This window comes from Hylobates moloch, unplaced genomic scaffold, assembly GCF_009828535.3.
Source record: "Hylobates moloch isolate HMO894 unplaced genomic scaffold, HMol_V3 SCAFFOLD_19, whole genome shotgun sequence".
In the NCBI taxonomy this organism is placed as follows: domain Eukaryota; kingdom Metazoa; phylum Chordata; class Mammalia; order Primates; family Hylobatidae; genus Hylobates; species Hylobates moloch.
In genome coordinates this window covers 47,626,048-47,643,359 of record NW_026652294.1, presented here as the reverse complement: position 1 = coordinate 47,643,359, position 17,312 = coordinate 47,626,048, and the positions used below count along the sequence as shown (strand labels likewise).

Genomic DNA, 17,312 nt, shown 5'->3' with positions numbered 1-17,312 from the left:
GCTGGGATTACAGGCGTGAGCCACCGCGCCCGACCTAAAACATTTTAAAAAGCAAATGAATCAAAATAAAATTTTTTTTTTTTTTTGAGATGGAGTCTTGCTCTGTCGCCCAGGCTGGAGTGCAGTGGCGCAATCTCGGCTCACTGCAAGCTCCGCCTCCCAGGTTCACGCCATTCTCTTGCCTCAGCCTCTCCGAGTAGCTGGGACTATAGGCGCCCGCCACCATGCCCGGCTAATTTTTTTTTGTATTTTTAGTAGAGATGGGGTTTCACCGTGATCTCAATCTCCTGACCTCGTGATCCGCCCGCCTCGGCCTCCCAAAGTGCTGGGATTACAAGCGTGAGCCACTGCGCCCGGCCAAAATAAAATTTTAAATGGCAAGCTATCAAGTTTACTTAGAGTAAGGGTTAGGTTGAGCATCCCTAATCAGAAAATCCAAAATCCAAAATGCTCCAAAACCTGAAACCTTGAGTTCAAAGGAAATGCTCACCAGAACATTTAAGATTTTGGATTTTTGGATTAGAGATGCAAATATACCAAAAAAATCCGAGATCCAAAACGGTCCTGGTCCAAAGCGTTTTGGATAATACTCAACCTGTAATTAAAATCATGACATTTAAACTCATTTAACTCACCTGTCTTAGTTCCAATGTGGGGCCTCTTCCTACATCCAAAGCAACCTTAATAGGGGCTAAACAAGGGTGAAGTTTAAGTACCTAAGGCAATTAAATGGGGGAAGGAGAAGACAGGAAAGGGGAAAAAGCATAGTTTGTTTAAATATAACACAAGTTTAAATATAACACAAGTATTAACAAACAGTTTCTTAACAGTTACAATTTTCTGTGTGAAAATAGAAGTTAGCTGAGGTCACAAAAAAACCACGTAGTAACATATTCAGCTGCCCCCCCAGATTTCTCCACTTAGATGTTTGGCAGAAAGAAATTAATTTGGCCAGGCATGGTGGTGCACGCCTGTAATTCCAGCACTTTGGGAGGCTGAGGCAGGTGGATTCCTTGAGCTCAGGAGTTCGAGACCAGCCTGGGCAACACGGTGAAAACTTCTACCAAAAAATTACAAAAGAAATTAGCTGGGTGTGGCGCATGCCTGTAGTCCCAGCTACTCAGGCGGCTGAGGTGGGAAGAATGCTTGACCCGGGAGGTCAAGGCTGCAGTGAGCCAAGATCGTGCCACTGCACTCCAGTCTGGGCGACAGAGTGAGATCCTGTCTCAAAAACAAAACAAAACAAACAAAAAAAACCCAAAGAAATTAACTTGAGACCCTCCCATTTTCTGACAACTCCCTCAGTCAAAATGCTTCTTCCAAGCATTTTGGACCCTACCAGCCTGGGCCACATGGCTTACTATTTCAACTTTCTCTCTCTTGTCAAAACCTACTGCTCTTTATATATATATATATATATATATCTTTTTTTTTTTTTTCTCCAGCCTGGGCGACAGAGCGTCACTCTGTCGCCCAGGCTGGAGTGCAGTGGCGCAATCTCGGCTCACTGCAAGCTCCGCCTCCCGGGTTCACGCCATTCTCCTGCCTCAGCCTCTCCGAGTAGCTGGGACTACAGGCGCCCGTCACCACGCCCAGCTAATTTTTTTGTATTTTTAGTAGAGACGGGGTTTAACCGTGGTCTCGATCTCCTGACCTCGTGATCCACCCGCCTTGGCCTCCCAAAGTGCTGGGATTACAAGCATGAGCCACTGTGCCCAGCCTTATATATTTTTTTTTGAATTAAAAAAATTTTAAATGAAATTTGCTTTTTTGTTTTGTTTTGTTTTGGAGACAGGGTCTGGCTGTGTTGCCCAGGCTAGAATGCTCCACTCACTGCCTCACTGCAACCCCCGCCTCTGGGCTCAAGCCATCCTCCCACTTCAGCCTCCTAAGTAGCAGGGACTACAGGTGCACGCCACCACGCCCAGCTAGTTTTAGTATTTTTTTGTAGAGACGAAGTTTTGCCATGTTGCCCAGACAGACTGGTCTCGAACTCCTGACCTGAACGATCCACCCAACTTGGCTTCCCAATGTGCTGGGATTATAGGCATGAGCCATTCAGCCCAGGCTGCTCTTCTCATTCATTAATCCATCCAACAAACATTTTAATACCTCTGATACCAGGAACAGTTCCAGGTGCTAGGGGCAAAAATCTCTGTCTCTCGTGGCAGGGAGAGACACAATAAAAATAAGTAAATAATATATGTGAAGGTGGTAGGTGCTAAAAAAGGAAGAAGATGGAACATGCTGGCAAGGGGCAGGCTGGGGGAGGTTTTCAGCAACTTTAAGGTCGTCAGAGAAGGTCCTCTCCCTATGGTGACACTTGAGAAAACACTCGAAAGGAGGTGGGGGGACAAGACGTGGATGATGGAGAAAGAGCACTCTAGGCAATGGGGAAAACAAATGACAGGGCTCTGAGCTGGTAGCATCTCCGGCATGTTCTAGAAATAGCAAGGTCAGTGCTGCTGGAGCAGACTGAGTGAGGTGGAGAATAGCAGATCAAAAAGAGGGCTTCAGTTTTTCCTGAGTGAGATGAGAAGCTTTCCTGAAGTGTTCTGAGCAGAAGAGCAACACAACATGCACCTTTTAACAGGGCCACTCTATCTGGGGAGGAGGGGTGGCGGTGGCTTATAGCAGGGTGGTAGCAGTAGACAGGCTAGGAAGTGGTCAGACTCAGGATATGTTTTGAAGTTAGAGTCAAACAGGATTTGCTGATGGTTTGGAAGTGGAGTGTAAGAAAAAGAAAGGATTCCTTTCTTTGCTAGCTACACACCATTTATAAACCCCATTCCCCAGAACAATTCTATAATCAGACTTCTCTATGGCTATAGCAGGTTAAATGAACACTGCATAATAAATCACTTAACTAAGCAGAGTGGTTTCCTACAAACTCATGGTTCCCAATCCCAGCTGAACACTCAACATTACTTGTTAAAACTTTTGATTTGGGGCAGCTTCCTTTTATGTTCAAAGGGTATATGACTATTCCCCACTTGTGCCATTTAAACCCCCACTCTTCCACATTTAAACTAATAGTGCCTCCTAACTCCCTGAGAAAATAGAGGGTATCAGTAAAATGTCCTTCAAAGGCCAAAAAGCCCAGTAGCCTCTTTATATCTCACTATCCTTTTTTTCTTCCCTGTTTCAAATATCTCCTTTTCAAGACACATTCTTCTACTTGGGCTCCTGATCCCATCCTGACCCCTCCTGTTTCCTTCATCTTGCCCCATTAATCATTTCTTTTCTCTCCTAATAACTTCAACTTCTCCTCTCGATTTTCTTTGACCCATAAACATGCTCCAAGCGCATGTTCACGCACTAAAATCAGCCTTTCCAGGCCCACATCTAGCTCCTCTGATCCAGGAACCAGCCATGTGGCACACGACCAGAAGCCAGATACCTGGGGCAGGGAGGTCAATAGTACAGGTCTCCCTGATCCAGATCTTTCTTCCTCCTATGTACCAATGCTTCAGCTTCTGATACAAATGGAAGCCCCCAGTGGAAAGGTTCAGGGGCTAGGAGTCATAGAGACAGCTGTCTGTTCACAATTAAACAGAAATGCCTTTGGGATTACTTATTAGGTATGCCTTATTGTATTCTGTGAGAATCTGATTCTTATTCCTGTGGCCAGATTCTAAAAAAACTGAAAAATACTTAGACTACATGCACTAAATTTATTATTCAGAGTTTATGTTAGAAACCAAGCACACTAACATTAAGAAAAAAAAAACAAACCCATATTTTTACTTTCCCAAGTCTATCTCTGAAATATCAACAGCACCTTTCTGTGAAGATTTTTCTTTCTTGTAAAGGAGTTCTCCGTCAGCTGGAGAGAATCATAGAGGTAGGCTAGCATGCCTCGGTCTAGGTCCCCATTTACAGACAGAACACAAGGAACCACATTTTTTCGTCCATCTCGGCCCTTCACAGAAAAACAGAAGAAAAATAATCATTTCACAGAACTTTTTTCGTTTGTTTTTGAGATAGAGTCTCACTCTGTCACCTGGCCAGGCTGGAGTGCAGTGGCATGATCTCAGCTCACTGCGACCTCTGCCTCCCAGGTTCAAGTGATTCTCCTGCCTCAGCCTCCCGATTACATATTTTAGACTTACACAATCAGAATATGAAAGTAAAGTTTTACTTTACAAAGCACCCACTCTGTACCAGGCCTGTGGTAGGCACTGGGCCCATGAAGGCGATAAAGATGCATTCTCTGCTCTCAGTGAGCTCAGTGTTTCATGAGCGAGGCCCAAATGTGAATTTTAAAACTACGGTGCTTGGTTGGACTCTATCCCAGAGATTCTGAACGAACTCAACTGGAGTGGGACCCAGGCATCAATTTTTTCAATAGCCCTACAGACTATTTTTTTTATGCTTCCGAGCTGAGAGTTAGTATTCAGAAAGGTAACACTTTTTTTTTTTTTTTTGGAGACAGAGTCTCGCTCTGTCACCCAGGCTGGAGCGCAATGGTGCGATCTCGCCTCACTGCCAACCTCTGCCACTCGGGTTCAAGTGATTCTCTTGCCTCAGTCTCCTGAGTAGCTAGGACTACAGGCGCGCACCACCACGTCTGGCTAATTTTTTCCTATTTTTAGTAGAGACGGGGTTTCACCATGTTGGCCAGGTTGTTCTCAAACTCCTCACCTCAGGTGATCTGCCCACCTCAGCCTCCCAAAGTGCTGGGATTACAGGCGTGAGCCACTGTGCCCGGCCTAGAAAGGTAACACTTTTAAATAAAAATTGTTTGCTGATTATTCAGAAGAGGCCTTAGGGAAAAAAATGGTGTGCTTTAGGGAAAGGGGTTTGGAGTATAATTTTCTGAAATGTAAAGTTATTTTCATAAAAAAAAAATCTTTTAAAAACTTACTTTTTGCATTAAAGCCATAATTATGAAAACAAACTACATCATAGTACATGATATGAATTAAGTATTGATAAACAGACTTACTTCTCCTCTAAACTGAAGAGGAATCATTTCAAATTTCTTAAAAATTTCAATCCTAGAATTTTTAAAGTTTTGGATAAAAACAGTTCCACTTTCTTCTTTCTTTTTTTGTAAATCATTGTTCACCTGGATATTCACGTAATTTTTAAAAATACTTAAATAACCACCTTTGGCTAGAGTCACAGAACAAAAAAAGAAAAAGAGAAAACCCCACAAATTTAAATCCTCAGCTTGTTAATTATTCATGATCAATCACAGTCTTCATTGATACATGTATGTACTGACATTTTAAACCTATTTGAATTGCATATGATACTTTAAAGATTCACAAGAATTTGCCCTCAAAGGCAGTAAACTTTCTGATACCTGGGACTCTATTCTACCAGCTGTATTTCACAGTTATAGAACTGATAGTTAATAAGATAAACTGGGCTGGGAGCAGTGGCTCATGCCTGTAATCCCAGCACATTGGGAGGCCACGGTGGATGAATCACTTGAGTTCAGGAGTTCGAGACCAGCCTGGCCAACATGGTGAAACCCCATCTCTACTAAAAAGACAAAAATTAGCTGGGCGTGGTGGTGCATGCTTGTAATCCCAGCTACTCGGCAGGCTGAGGCATGAGAATCACTTGAACCCAGGAGGTGGAGGCTGCAGTGAGCAGACATTGTGCCACTACACTCCAGCCTGGGTGACAGAGTGAGACACCATCTCAAAAAAAAAAAAAAAAAAAAAAGACAAACTCAAGTATTGAAAGATTCTGTGGTGCGATTTGAATCAAACAAAATCTAAATCTGAATCTTTATGAAGAATGCTTTAGGCTGGGCACAGTGACTCACTCCTGTAATCCTAGCACTTTGGGAGACCAGGGCAGGAGGATCACTTGAGCCCAGGAGTTTGAGACTAGCCTGAGCAACATGGCAAGATCCCATCCCTATTTAAAACAAACAAAAAAGATTGTTTAATGTTTTGTTTTGTTTTTTTGAGATGGAGTCTTGCTCTGTCCCCCAGGCTGGAGTGCAGTGGCGTGATCTCGGCTCACTGCAAGCTCCGCCTCCCGGGTTCACGCCATTCTCCTGCCTCAGCCTCCCGAGTAGCTGGGACTACAGGCGCCCGCCAACACACCCGGCTAATTTTTTGTATTTTTAGTAGAGACGGGGTTTCACCAGGTTAGCCAGGATGGTCTCTATCTCCTGACCTCGTGATCCGCCCGCCTTGGCCTCCCAAAGTGCTGGGATTACAGGCTTGAGCCACCGCGCCCGGCGATTGTTTAATGTTTTCTAAGTTTTTGAAAATTGGATATCCAACAATGTCAGGATATCTGGTGGCAACTCTTCCAACAATATCTGATTTCTCACACCATCCAGAATAAATTCTTTTCTATCCTAACTGTTCTTCAGCCTTTATTGGTCTGCTTCACTGTTCTCTAAAAAATATATTTGGACATTAACTATAAAATCAACTAAAAACAGATACAAAATGGCCTAAGAGGCTGGGTGCAGTGGTTCACACCTATAATCCCAGCACTTTGGGAGGCTGAGGCAGGAGGATCGCTTGAGCCCAGGAATTAAAGACCAGCCTGAGCAACACAGAGAGACCCCATCTCTATTAAATAATTTTAAAAAGAGAAAGAAATGGTCTCAGAAACATTTCAAGAAAGCATACTAAATGACAGAAATTCTACTTAATATAACGTGTTCAACTAATGATGGATAATTTTGTGAACTCTGGAAACAGAAAAGGAACAATGTCATGGAAGAGAAAAATTTCTGCAATAGGAAAACTCTTCATTAGTGAAAACGATACCAATAAAAGAACAAAATAATCTGGGCATGGTGGCTCACACCTGTAATCTTAGCACTTACATAAAGGCAGAAGCAGGAGAACAGCTTGAGCCCAGGAGTTCAAGACCAGACTGGGCAACATAGTGAGACCCCATTCTTCATACAAAAGAAACAAAGAAAAGAACAAAATAAGAGACTAATAGCCACATCTTTAAATCCCTAGTCACAAAGTTGAGCTGTGCTTTAACTATGACAATTAACCAGTAAGTTTCATTTGAGAGCTGAATACCCCAAAATGAAGTGTGATGGTGGTGGAGTTAAAGGAAAATATTCACCAATTAAGCCTTCTAGTTTTTCGTTAGTTATTCATATTTAAAAGTTCCAGCCTGGTCAATATGGTGAAACCCTGTCTCTATTAAAAACACAAAAATTAACCGGGCGTGGTGGCGCACACCTATAGTCCCAGCTACTCAGGAGGCTGAGGCAGAAGAACCACTTGAACCTGGGAATTGCGACACTGCACTCCAGCCTGGGCGACAGAGTGAGATGCTGTCTCAAAAAATAAAAATTAATCTACTTTCTACTCATTATATATGAACTCCTATGTTTTTGCTATATATTTTTTCTTTTTTTTTTTGGAGACATGGTCTCATCCTGTTGCACAGGCTGGAGTGCAGTAGCACAGTCTTGGCTCACTGATGATCCTGGAACAATATATTGCTACAAAAGGTAAGGAAGCGCTCGTCAAGACAATGATGGAAATATGTCAAAAGGACACTGGCCAAGTCTAGGACAATTTGACCATCAAAATATATAATGACAGTAACACACTGTAACCCTCTGAGAAAGTAATCCGTGAAATACCAATTTAAAAAAAAATAGGGGAGAAGGAAAAGCTCTACAGTACATTGCTGACCAGTAAATCTAGAAGGAATGATGGAATTTGTTTTTTCTTAAAAAAAAAAAGGGAAGGGGAAAAAAACACCATTGGCAAACCTCATCGTAGTAACTGATTTGAGCAAGAATCATCAAGGGATGCTGCAATCAGTAAGGCAAAATTTGGTGACATGGCCAAACATGGTGACTCATTCTTATAATCCAAGCATTTTGGGAGGCTGAGGCAGGAGGATTGCTTCATCCCAGGAGTTCGAGACCAGCCCGGGCAACAAAGCTAGACCCCCTCTCTACAAATATTAAACCATTAGTCGATCATGGTGATACATGCTTGTAGTCCTAGCTACTTGGGAGGCTGAGGCAGGATTGCTTGAGCTCAAGAGTTTGAGGTTGCAGTGAGCTATCACCACACCACTGTGTTTCAGCCTGAGTGATAGAGTGAGATCCCGTCTCAAATAAAGAAAAAAAATCACCATTTGGCAAACCTCACATTAATAACTGATCTGGGCAAGAGTCATCAATGGATGCTGCAACCAGTAAGGCAAAATTTGGTGACAAAGAAATTATCTGCATCATCTTAAAGTATCTGCCCACAACACTTATTAATTACTAGTTAATTTTTTTGTTTTTGTTTTGTTTTTGAGACAGCATCTCGTTCTGTCGCCAGGCTAGAGTGCAGTGGCACGATCTTGGCTCACTGCAACCTCCACCTCCCGGGTTCAAGCGATTCTCCTGCCTCAGCCTCCCAAGTAGCTGAGACTATAAGGGCAAGCCACCACATCCAGCTAATTTTTGTATTTTCAGTAGAGACGGGGTTTCACCACATTGGCCAGGATGGTCTCAATCTCTTGACCTCATGATCCTCCCACCTCGGCCTCCCAAAGTGCTGGGATTACAGGTGTGAGCCACCGTGCCTAGCCGTTAATTAATAAGTACAAACTATTTATTAGCTTTACACTGGAGAAATCTAGTAGACACCATCTTAACTAAATGATAAAAGTTAACATCACCAGTAACACTCCTCATAGGACACACTGAGAAGAGAGCTTCTCAGTACTACCACTTCTGTAGTACTCCCGACAAAAATACATAAATCACGTGGAAACAGCAGACAGATCCCAGCCAGGGCATATTCTATAGATTAACTAGACTGTACTCTTCAAAAATGTGAAGGTCATGCAAGACAAGAGGAATTGTTCATTTGAAGGAGTGTAAAGGCATATGACAACTAGATGAAAGATAAGATCTTGGACCGATAAAGGCCATTATTGAGATAATCAGTTCAATTTGTACGGCTCTGTGACAATAGTGGATTACTGTTAATTTCCTGATTTTGATGGTTGGATTGTAGTTATGTAGGTGAGTGCCTCTGCATCTGAAAAATACACAATGAAGTATTAAGACACCATGTTTGCACCTTATTCTCAAATGGTTCGGAAATGATTATAGAGAATCTGGGTAAAAAATACATAGGAGCTCCAGGTAAAACATACATGTAATTTAGACACATTGCCAGGATACATGTGTAAAAGTTCATGATCTCCTAGGTTCCACAGGGTTTCTATTAGCTCCTTTCCCCAGGGAAAATTGTAGTAAAGTTTGTTTCCTTTCCGGCCTTCTTCATCCTGGCAGTCACTGCTGCTGAAGTTAGATGGACTCATGGCAAACTGGAAAAGAAAATTTAAGTTTGTCTTAACATATTTAAATAAATGCTAATTTAACTCCCATAATTATCTGTAAGAATTTAAATTGTCTGATACTTTTTATTCAGCAAATATGTGAAACTAGTCAAGTCCCGAATACGAATTTTAAAATTTATTCTAATTTACATTTTTTTTTTTTGAGACGTGTCTCGTTCTGTTGCCCAGGTTAGACTGCAGTGGCTAGTCACGGGTACAATCATAGCTCACTGCTGCCTCCTACTGCTGGCCTCAAGCAATCCTCCTGCCTCAGGATTCAGAGTAGCTGGGACCACAGGTTGCTGAAATTTAATTTTTAAAAAGTGAAAATACTGGCCAGGCGCAGTGGCTCACGCCTGTTATCCCAGCAATTTGGGATGCTGAGGCAGGGGGATTGCTTAAGCTTAGGACTTCAACACCAACCTGGGTAACAGAGCAAGACTTCATCTCTACAAATAATAAAAGAAGTTGCAGTGAGAGGTGATTGTGCAACTGCAGTCCAGCCCGGGCAAAAGAGTGAGACTATGTCTCTAAAAAAACCGAGATGGAGTCAGTTGTACCAGTGAACGACAAGAAACTTCTGGAGGTCAAACTAGGGGAGCTGCCAAGCCGGATCTTGATGTGGGACTTCAGCCCTAGTGGCCTTGATGGAGCGTTTCAAAGAGGTTACTACTGGTACTACAACAAGTACATCAACGTGAAGAAGGGGAGCATCTCGGGGTTTACCATGTGCTGGCAGGGTACATGCTCTTCACCTACTGCCTTTCCTACAAGGAGCTCAAGCACGAGCGGCTACGCAAGTACCACTGAAGAAGACACGCTCTGCATTCCCCCAGCAACCTTCCTGGCTGGAGCCCCTCCATAAGGAACACAATCTCGACTGTTGCTGAATCCTTTCATATCCTAATGGGAATTAACCTCCAAATAAAAGATGACTGGTACTTGTGGAAAAAAAAAAAAAAGACAACAAAAATAAAATAAAATAAAAAGTGAAAATACTGAGTATATTGCTTAAAATATTGTTTTTTAGTAGGAAAGAACTACAGAGAAAAAACTGTTGATGTTATCCAGCCTTTTATGGCCAATGAAGAAGAGGGGAAGTTAACCACGACTAAAGTGGGATAAAGAAGAAAGTATCACATAGTCCTCATTCTTACCCTTCTGTGAAGTTCTTGATGACTCGTGATTATTTCATACAGTTTAAATGGGTATTTGGGGATGTTTGAGTTGCAAAATGGTAACATAACACATGGCAAGACAAAAATGCTTACTTCAACTCTTTTTTTTTTTTCAGTGAGTACTAAAACTTGATCATCAATTACAGAGCCATTTTGACTAATATGGAAAGTTCATGGAGGTAGGTAGCAAAGGCTGAAGCTGTGACAATGGTCAAGGGTCAAACTCTACATCAGCCAGGAATGCTAGGTGAGGGCTTTGAATTTTACCTTATACAGAAAGGCTAATTAACAAACACATCTGAGCCCAACAAATGTTTTTACCAAAGTAACTTTGTAATCTAGAACAATGAAAATCATTACAAAGAGTTTTCTTATTTGTATAATACATTAATAGCTACATACATCAAATAAAATTTCCTGTATGTCAGAAGAATTACCACTGACACATTAAGACAATTTATCTATTAACTATTAGATTAAAGGTAATTATTGCAGTACCTTTCTCCACCACTGGAGTCGATGACGTAACCAGAAATCAAGCCACTGGTTTGAAGTTCTCGCAGGAGTAAACCATACTAATGAAGCTTCAGTCTTCTCACCAATTCTTTAGATATAAAACATATCAGGAAGTTAGCTTATGTGAAAATTATATAATTTATCCCAAGTGGAAATGACTGGTTTTTGACTATTTAAATACAAGGTCAAGTTATTTGCCACTTTTTATACCTTTTAACACCATTTGGTAACTGCTTAGTGTCAAAAACAGGATGAAAACACACTCCAATCTGAGCAAGGCCATAAGGTAGCCTCTTGTTTACCAGATCCAGGCAATTAACATAGTGTTCCAAGGCACCTGTCAAAAGATAAATCAATCATTGTATACATTTAGTCCACAAACCCAAATCATTTTTGTCAAAGACACATTAATAGTAGTAATAATGTTAACACAGCAATACAAATATCATGGAGCTATAAAGACAGATCTTGGCCGAGCTTGGTGGCTCACCCCTATAATCCCAGCACTTTGGGAGGTCGAGGTGGGCAGACTGCTCGAGCTCAGGAGTTCTGAGACCAGACTGCGCAACACAGCAAAACCCCATCTCTAAAAATATACAAAAATAAGCCAGGCATGGTGGTGTGTGCCTTGTAGTCCTAGCTACTTGGAAAGCTGGGAGGTGGATCACTTTAGCCTGGGAGGCCGAGGTTGCAGTAAGCTGGGATGGTGCCACTGTGCTCCAGCCTGGGCAAGAGTGAGACCCTGTCTTAAAGAAAAAAAAAAAAAAAAAAAAAAAAAAAAAAAAAGACAGATCTTATTGATCACCACTTAATTCTAGGTAGTTTCACCCCGACTTTTTAGTTTGAAGATTTTCTTTCTTTTTTTTTTTTTTTGAGATGGAGTCTTGCTCTGTCGCCCAGGCTGGAGTGCAGTCGCACGGTCTCGGCTCATTGCAACCTCCACCTCCCGGGTTCACGCCATTCTCCTGCCTCAGCCTCCCGAGTAGGTGGGACTACAGGCGCCCGCCACCACACCCAGCTAATTTTTTTTGTATTTTTAGTAGAGATGGGGTTTCACCAGGTTAGCCAGGTTGGTCTTGATCTCCTGACCTCATGATCTGCCCGCCTCGGCCTCCCAAAGTGCTGGGATTACAGGCGTGAGCCACCGCGCCCGACGAAGATTTTCAAATCTATAAGAAAGTTGAAAAAATAATAAACATCCATATACAATGAACACTTGTATACCCTTTACCTAGATTCATCAATTATCAACATTTTGCCACATTTTTTTCTTGTTCACTCCCAAATACTGCAGCATACATCTTCTAAAAATAAAAATATTTCCTATATACCATTATAACACCATAAAAAGTTAACCATAATACCACAATATAATCTAACATATGGCAGATATTTTATTTGTTCCAATTTTCACCCCAAATATCTTTTACTGTTCTCTTTCTTTCCAGTTGACTCATATACTGCATTCTGAGTAGGTTTCTTTCATCTCTTTGAATCTAGAACATTTCCCCTGCCTCCTTTCCCCCTTAATTTTGCTATTAGTGACACTGACTTTTGATGTGAGTCCAGGTTAGTCATAGATTGTCTCACATTTGGGATTTGTCCGATTGTTTCCTTATGATTTAATTTCGGCTAATCATTTTTAGCAAAATACTACATAGTAGATGTGTGTATCTTATTGCATCATAACATGAGGAACATGTTATCAAATTATTCCACTACTGGTGACACCAAATTTGATTACTTGGTAAAGTAGTAAATATCCACTCCCCAATAATATCCTGCTCCCCAACAGTATTTCACCCAATATTTTAGAATCCATTGATGACTGTTGCTTGAATCAATGATATCGGGGATTGCAATATCATGAAATGGTGAATTTTCTAATGTATCTTTCCTTCTACATTTATTCCATAGCTTCTATAAAAACATAAGCTTTCTCTACCTCTTCCCCCCGCCCCCGACCTCTAGGCTCAATTATTTGTTTTTGATTAATACTATTGACTCTTAGATTTTAGTCAATGTGTTATGATCCATTACCATTAATATTTATTTTAATGTTCAATTTGTCCTAGATGTGGCCAGTGACAACCCTCCTCAAGCCAGCATCTGTGACCTTTTTATATGACCCATTAGTATTCAAGCAATTCTTTGCTTTTTAGCACCATAAAGTGTTTCAAACTCACCTTGTACTTTCCCTAACTCCAGACCTGGAATCAGCCATTTCTCCCAGTACTGGTTCATCTTAGAAACTAAGATCTGGAGGCCGGGCGCAGTGGCTCACACCTGTAATCCCAACACTTTGGGAGGCCGAGGCGGGCGGATCACAAGGTCAGGAGATCGAGACCATCCTGGCTAACAAGGTGAAACCTCGTCTCTACTAAAAATACAAAAAATTAGCCAGGCGTGGTGGCAGGCACCTGTAGTCTGTCTAGTCCCAGCTATTCGGGAGGCTGAGGCAGGACAATGGCGTGAACCCGGGAGATGGAGCTTGCAGTGAGCCGAGACTGCGCCACTGCACTCCAGCCTGGGCAGCAGAGCGAGACTCTGTCTCAAAAAAAAAAAAAAAAAAAAAAAAAAAAGGAACCAGGATCTGGGCACTAGGTGTGCTCATTGCTACTGAGAGTCATTGCTTCTAGGAACTTTCAATGAAGAAAGTTAGGAAATATATTTTTAAAAAATCATGAGGCTGGGCACTGTGGCTCACACCTGTAATCCCCGCACTTTGGGGGGCCAAGATGGGCGGATTGCTTAAGCTCAGGAGTTCAAGACCAGGCTGGACAACATGGCAAAACCTCATCTCTACGAAAAACACAAAAATTAGCTGGGTGTGGTGGCATGCGCCTGTAGTCCCAGCTACTTGGGAGGTTTGAGGTGGGAGGTTCACTTGAGCCCCAGAGGTCGAGGCTGCAGTGAGCCATGATCACACCACTGCATTCAAGTCTGGGTGACAGAGTGAGATCCATATTCAATTTTAATTTACTCATATTCAATTTTAATTTACCAATTCATATTTACCAATCCATATTTAACATTAGTTTATACGTACCTTCTTTTACATATTATCTCTTCTTTTACAATGAAAATCTTGGTTCCTAATAACAACTAACCCAACTATTTTAATTTTTTTTTTTTTTTTGAGACGGAGTTTTGCTCTTGTCACCCAAGCTGGAGTGCAGTGGCGTGATCTCGGCTCACTGCAACCTCTGCCTCCTGGGTTCAAGCGATCCTCCTGCCTCAGCCTCCCAAGCAGCTGGGATTACAGGCGCTCGCCGTCACGGCCGGCTAATTTTTGTCTTTTTAGTAGAGACGGGGTTTCACCATGTTGGCCAGGCTGGTCTCGAACTCCTGACCTCAGGTGATCCACCCGCCCCTGCCTTCCAAAATGCTGGGATTACAGGCGTGAGCCACTGCGCCCGGCCTTGATTTATCCTATGATATACATAAAGTAGTTTCAGAATTATAATTTCAACATTTCTACTTAGAATAAATCTAAGTTCAAAATGTCTTTGTAGTTCCTTATGCACTTAGACTACATTGCACTAAATGACAGCACTATGTTCAAAAGTTGCCCCGTGAAATTGAGAGCGTTCCCAGGTCCTTCGGACAGATTCTTTAAGGAACAGCAATGATTCCATGGACCAGTTTTCTCCAGGGTAGAGCACTGTTAATATACTCGACTACTTCAAAAAGATGAGGACTAGCTAACTTCCTTGCATGGGAATAAAGGGCCAGTTGCAATCCCCAAGATCAAGCAAGACTGCCTCGCCTTTCCACCCGACACCTGTTTTGAAGCATGAAATCGTGAAGCATACCGTGAAGAAGGTTCTCCCGTAGTTTCCCAGAAGTTTTTAATACGTTCTCAAGAAATGCTACTAGCTGTTCCTTACTCAGCTCTTTGTCTTGCAAGATTTCGCGTAGAGTTTCTGCAGAAACTAACCTGAAGGCACTGTCCCCTGGTAGCAAAGGGCCTGGTTCGTGGTGGAGGGCGTCCACCGGGAATACCTGCTCCCGGAACACCACCACCGAGGTCCACCATTCTGCGGCCAGGTTCTTCCGCAACTCTACGCCCAAGGGTCCGAAGCCGGGGTGGCACCCACTCAGAAGAGAATCCCGGCTAAGCTGCTGCTTGCTTCCACTTAGGAAATGCCTTCTCTGACAGATCTCTAACAGCGCCTCGCTTCCCTCTCCAGACTCGGGGGCTTCTGGGTGCTCGCCGTTCCCCTCGAGCTCCGCGTGCGCCTTCACGTGCCCTCCTTTGGGGCTACTCCTTTCCGTCAACAGCTCCGGCTGCCCCGCATCTACTCGACCCCCAAACCCAGACAACAGGCACCTGCAGACCTTATGGCAGGCCCTGACGGCTACACGAGCGCGCATCTCTCTCCGAAGTTAAAGAGCACACTCTCCCATCACTCAGCGGATCCCAACAAGCCGCCACTACCGTTAACAGAACCCGGGAAGGCCAGGGCGCAGGCGCAACGGACGTGAGCGTGCTTGCGGGCGGCATGCCCCACCCCGGAAGCGCATGTCTGCGTTCCGGCCGCAGCCGTCCCCCGCCCACCATGGCGGACGCCGGCTCGGATGGTTCTCTACCAGCTTGACGTTCGCGTCGCGCCCTTCCCCTCACATTGATCTTTTTCTTTCCTCGTAAGCACCAGTAAAGGTTATTCCCACCTATTTATAACCGTGCTGTAGCCACTTGAGTCACTTCCTTCTGCCACTGTTTTTGCAGTCCAGAAAATTAATACTTCAGTATTATCCAAATCACCTTCTATATACACCTCAATCAAGCACTTATACTAAATTTGTCATTTGGTTTCCATTTAAACAGTTTTAGTCCATTACGGTGGTAAGCCCAGGCCGCCTTAACTTTAGGCAAATGCTGCCGCCAGGTGGCCTAGGCCTAACCCAAGCCGGTCTTGACGCTTAAGCTCCCGGGAGGGGGGCGGTAGGCTTTGTAACTAGGGTAGTGGTACAGTCACTTTAAATACTGCAGTGACTTCCAAAGGGCAGTCCCCAGCCAGCAGCATCTGCCTCACCTGGGAATGCACTGGAAATAAACCACAGGGCCCAGACACGTCTTAAACCCTGCTGGTGACAGAGAAAACCACATACGTGCAATTTCTTCCAGGGGCCCCTTCTATGGGTTCATCAAAACAATGAGACTTGTGACTGTTTTATTAGGAGACTCATGATTACATCGCAGGTTTCTGATTTTACAATTTCTATTTAAATAGGTCGAGACCTTAAGAACCGCCCAGAAAGTAGAAAAGTGGTATACCCAGACTGAGGAAGAGTTTGATTCCAAAGCCCATGATTTCTTTTACCAGCCTCAGTTACGCAAACCTTTAAAGAGGTTCAGGAGAAAGGAACAATCTACATTTCACTGTGAGACTACCAAACTACCACCTGATTAAGAGAGGGTAACAGCTTAGCAATTTAGTTAATGTAATTTAGGAGTAATTTTTTTTAATCATTAGTAAAGTGCTGTACCAGGTTCAGGAAATAGTTCTTCTTTACAAGTGTATATAAGGGTTTAAAAAAAGGCCAGCTAAAAAGTCCAACAGTATTGCTGGAAAGCAAATACAGTAATTAGCTGCAAAGCTGGGTACTACTGCCAGGTGTTTTCCACATTCAGGAACTCACACCAGGTAAAAGGCCTATACGCAAATAAATAAAGAGAGAATGGGGAGAAAAATCACATTTATTAGTTAAGACGACCACAGGCTGGACACAACACACATGCTAAAAAGTGGACTGTCTTTTAAAACTTCCAAGGTAAATAGGTAAATGTTTTCCACAGCCCCACAATCATTTCAGTGTTTACAAATTAAAAGGCCCACAGTTAAGACATTAAACAGTAAAATATGTAATAAATGCTCCAACCTACCCTCTCCCCTGAAAGCTGCTTCTAAGTTTAAAACCATTAATTTGACTAACCATGCCATTGAAAACCATCCAGGTTACTACAGGCTGAATTAGTTTTCAATGTCCTAAGTCCTAGAAATATCACTCCCTATCCCAGCCCTAGCAAATTCTAATTTTACATTTGACATAAGGCATTAACATCAATTAAAGCCTCAGTTTAATAATCAGAATTTAAATGAAGTCTCCTGAAGACCTCTCTTCTGGCAAAAACACACGTATCGGACTCTGGGAACCAAACATTCAGACCCACTTCTAGCTATTACTGAAATAAATGATTAGAAAGTTACATTGGTGAGCCAGTTAAACCTAAAGCTATCCCCTGGATCTTTCTAGCAATAAACCCATGTTACCTACCATGAAAACTTTTATTCACTGTGCTTTTGGTTATGT

The 17,312-nt window shown here is 42.7% G+C and overlaps 1 protein-coding gene and 1 pseudogene across 3 annotated transcripts in view; one reads left to right on the top strand and one right to left on the bottom strand.

The window, feature by feature from the left end:
* The window catches only part of POLG2 (DNA polymerase gamma 2, accessory subunit), a 47,407-nt gene extending 31,875 nt beyond the window's left edge, over positions 1-15,532 (bottom strand). For all 3 annotated transcript variants that reach the window (XM_058431668.1, XM_032139658.2, XM_058431669.1), the window contains exons 1-6: positions 14,810-15,532; positions 11,205-11,331; positions 10,977-11,082; positions 9,115-9,288; positions 3,782-3,922; positions 636-716 (exon numbers count right to left, since the gene is read on the bottom strand). In XM_058431668.1, the coding sequence (XP_058287651.1) occupies positions 636-716; positions 3,782-3,922; positions 9,115-9,288; positions 10,977-11,082; positions 11,205-11,331; positions 14,810-15,371 (1,191 nt within the window). In that variant the 5' untranslated portion in view covers positions 15,372-15,532. The remainder of the gene's footprint in view (positions 1-635; positions 717-3,781; positions 3,923-9,114; positions 9,289-10,976; positions 11,083-11,204; positions 11,332-14,809) is intronic.
* LOC116459287 (ATP synthase subunit f, mitochondrial-like) lies at positions 9,782-10,110 on the top strand (annotated as a pseudogene).
* Positions 15,533-17,312: the final 1,780 nt, after the last annotated feature.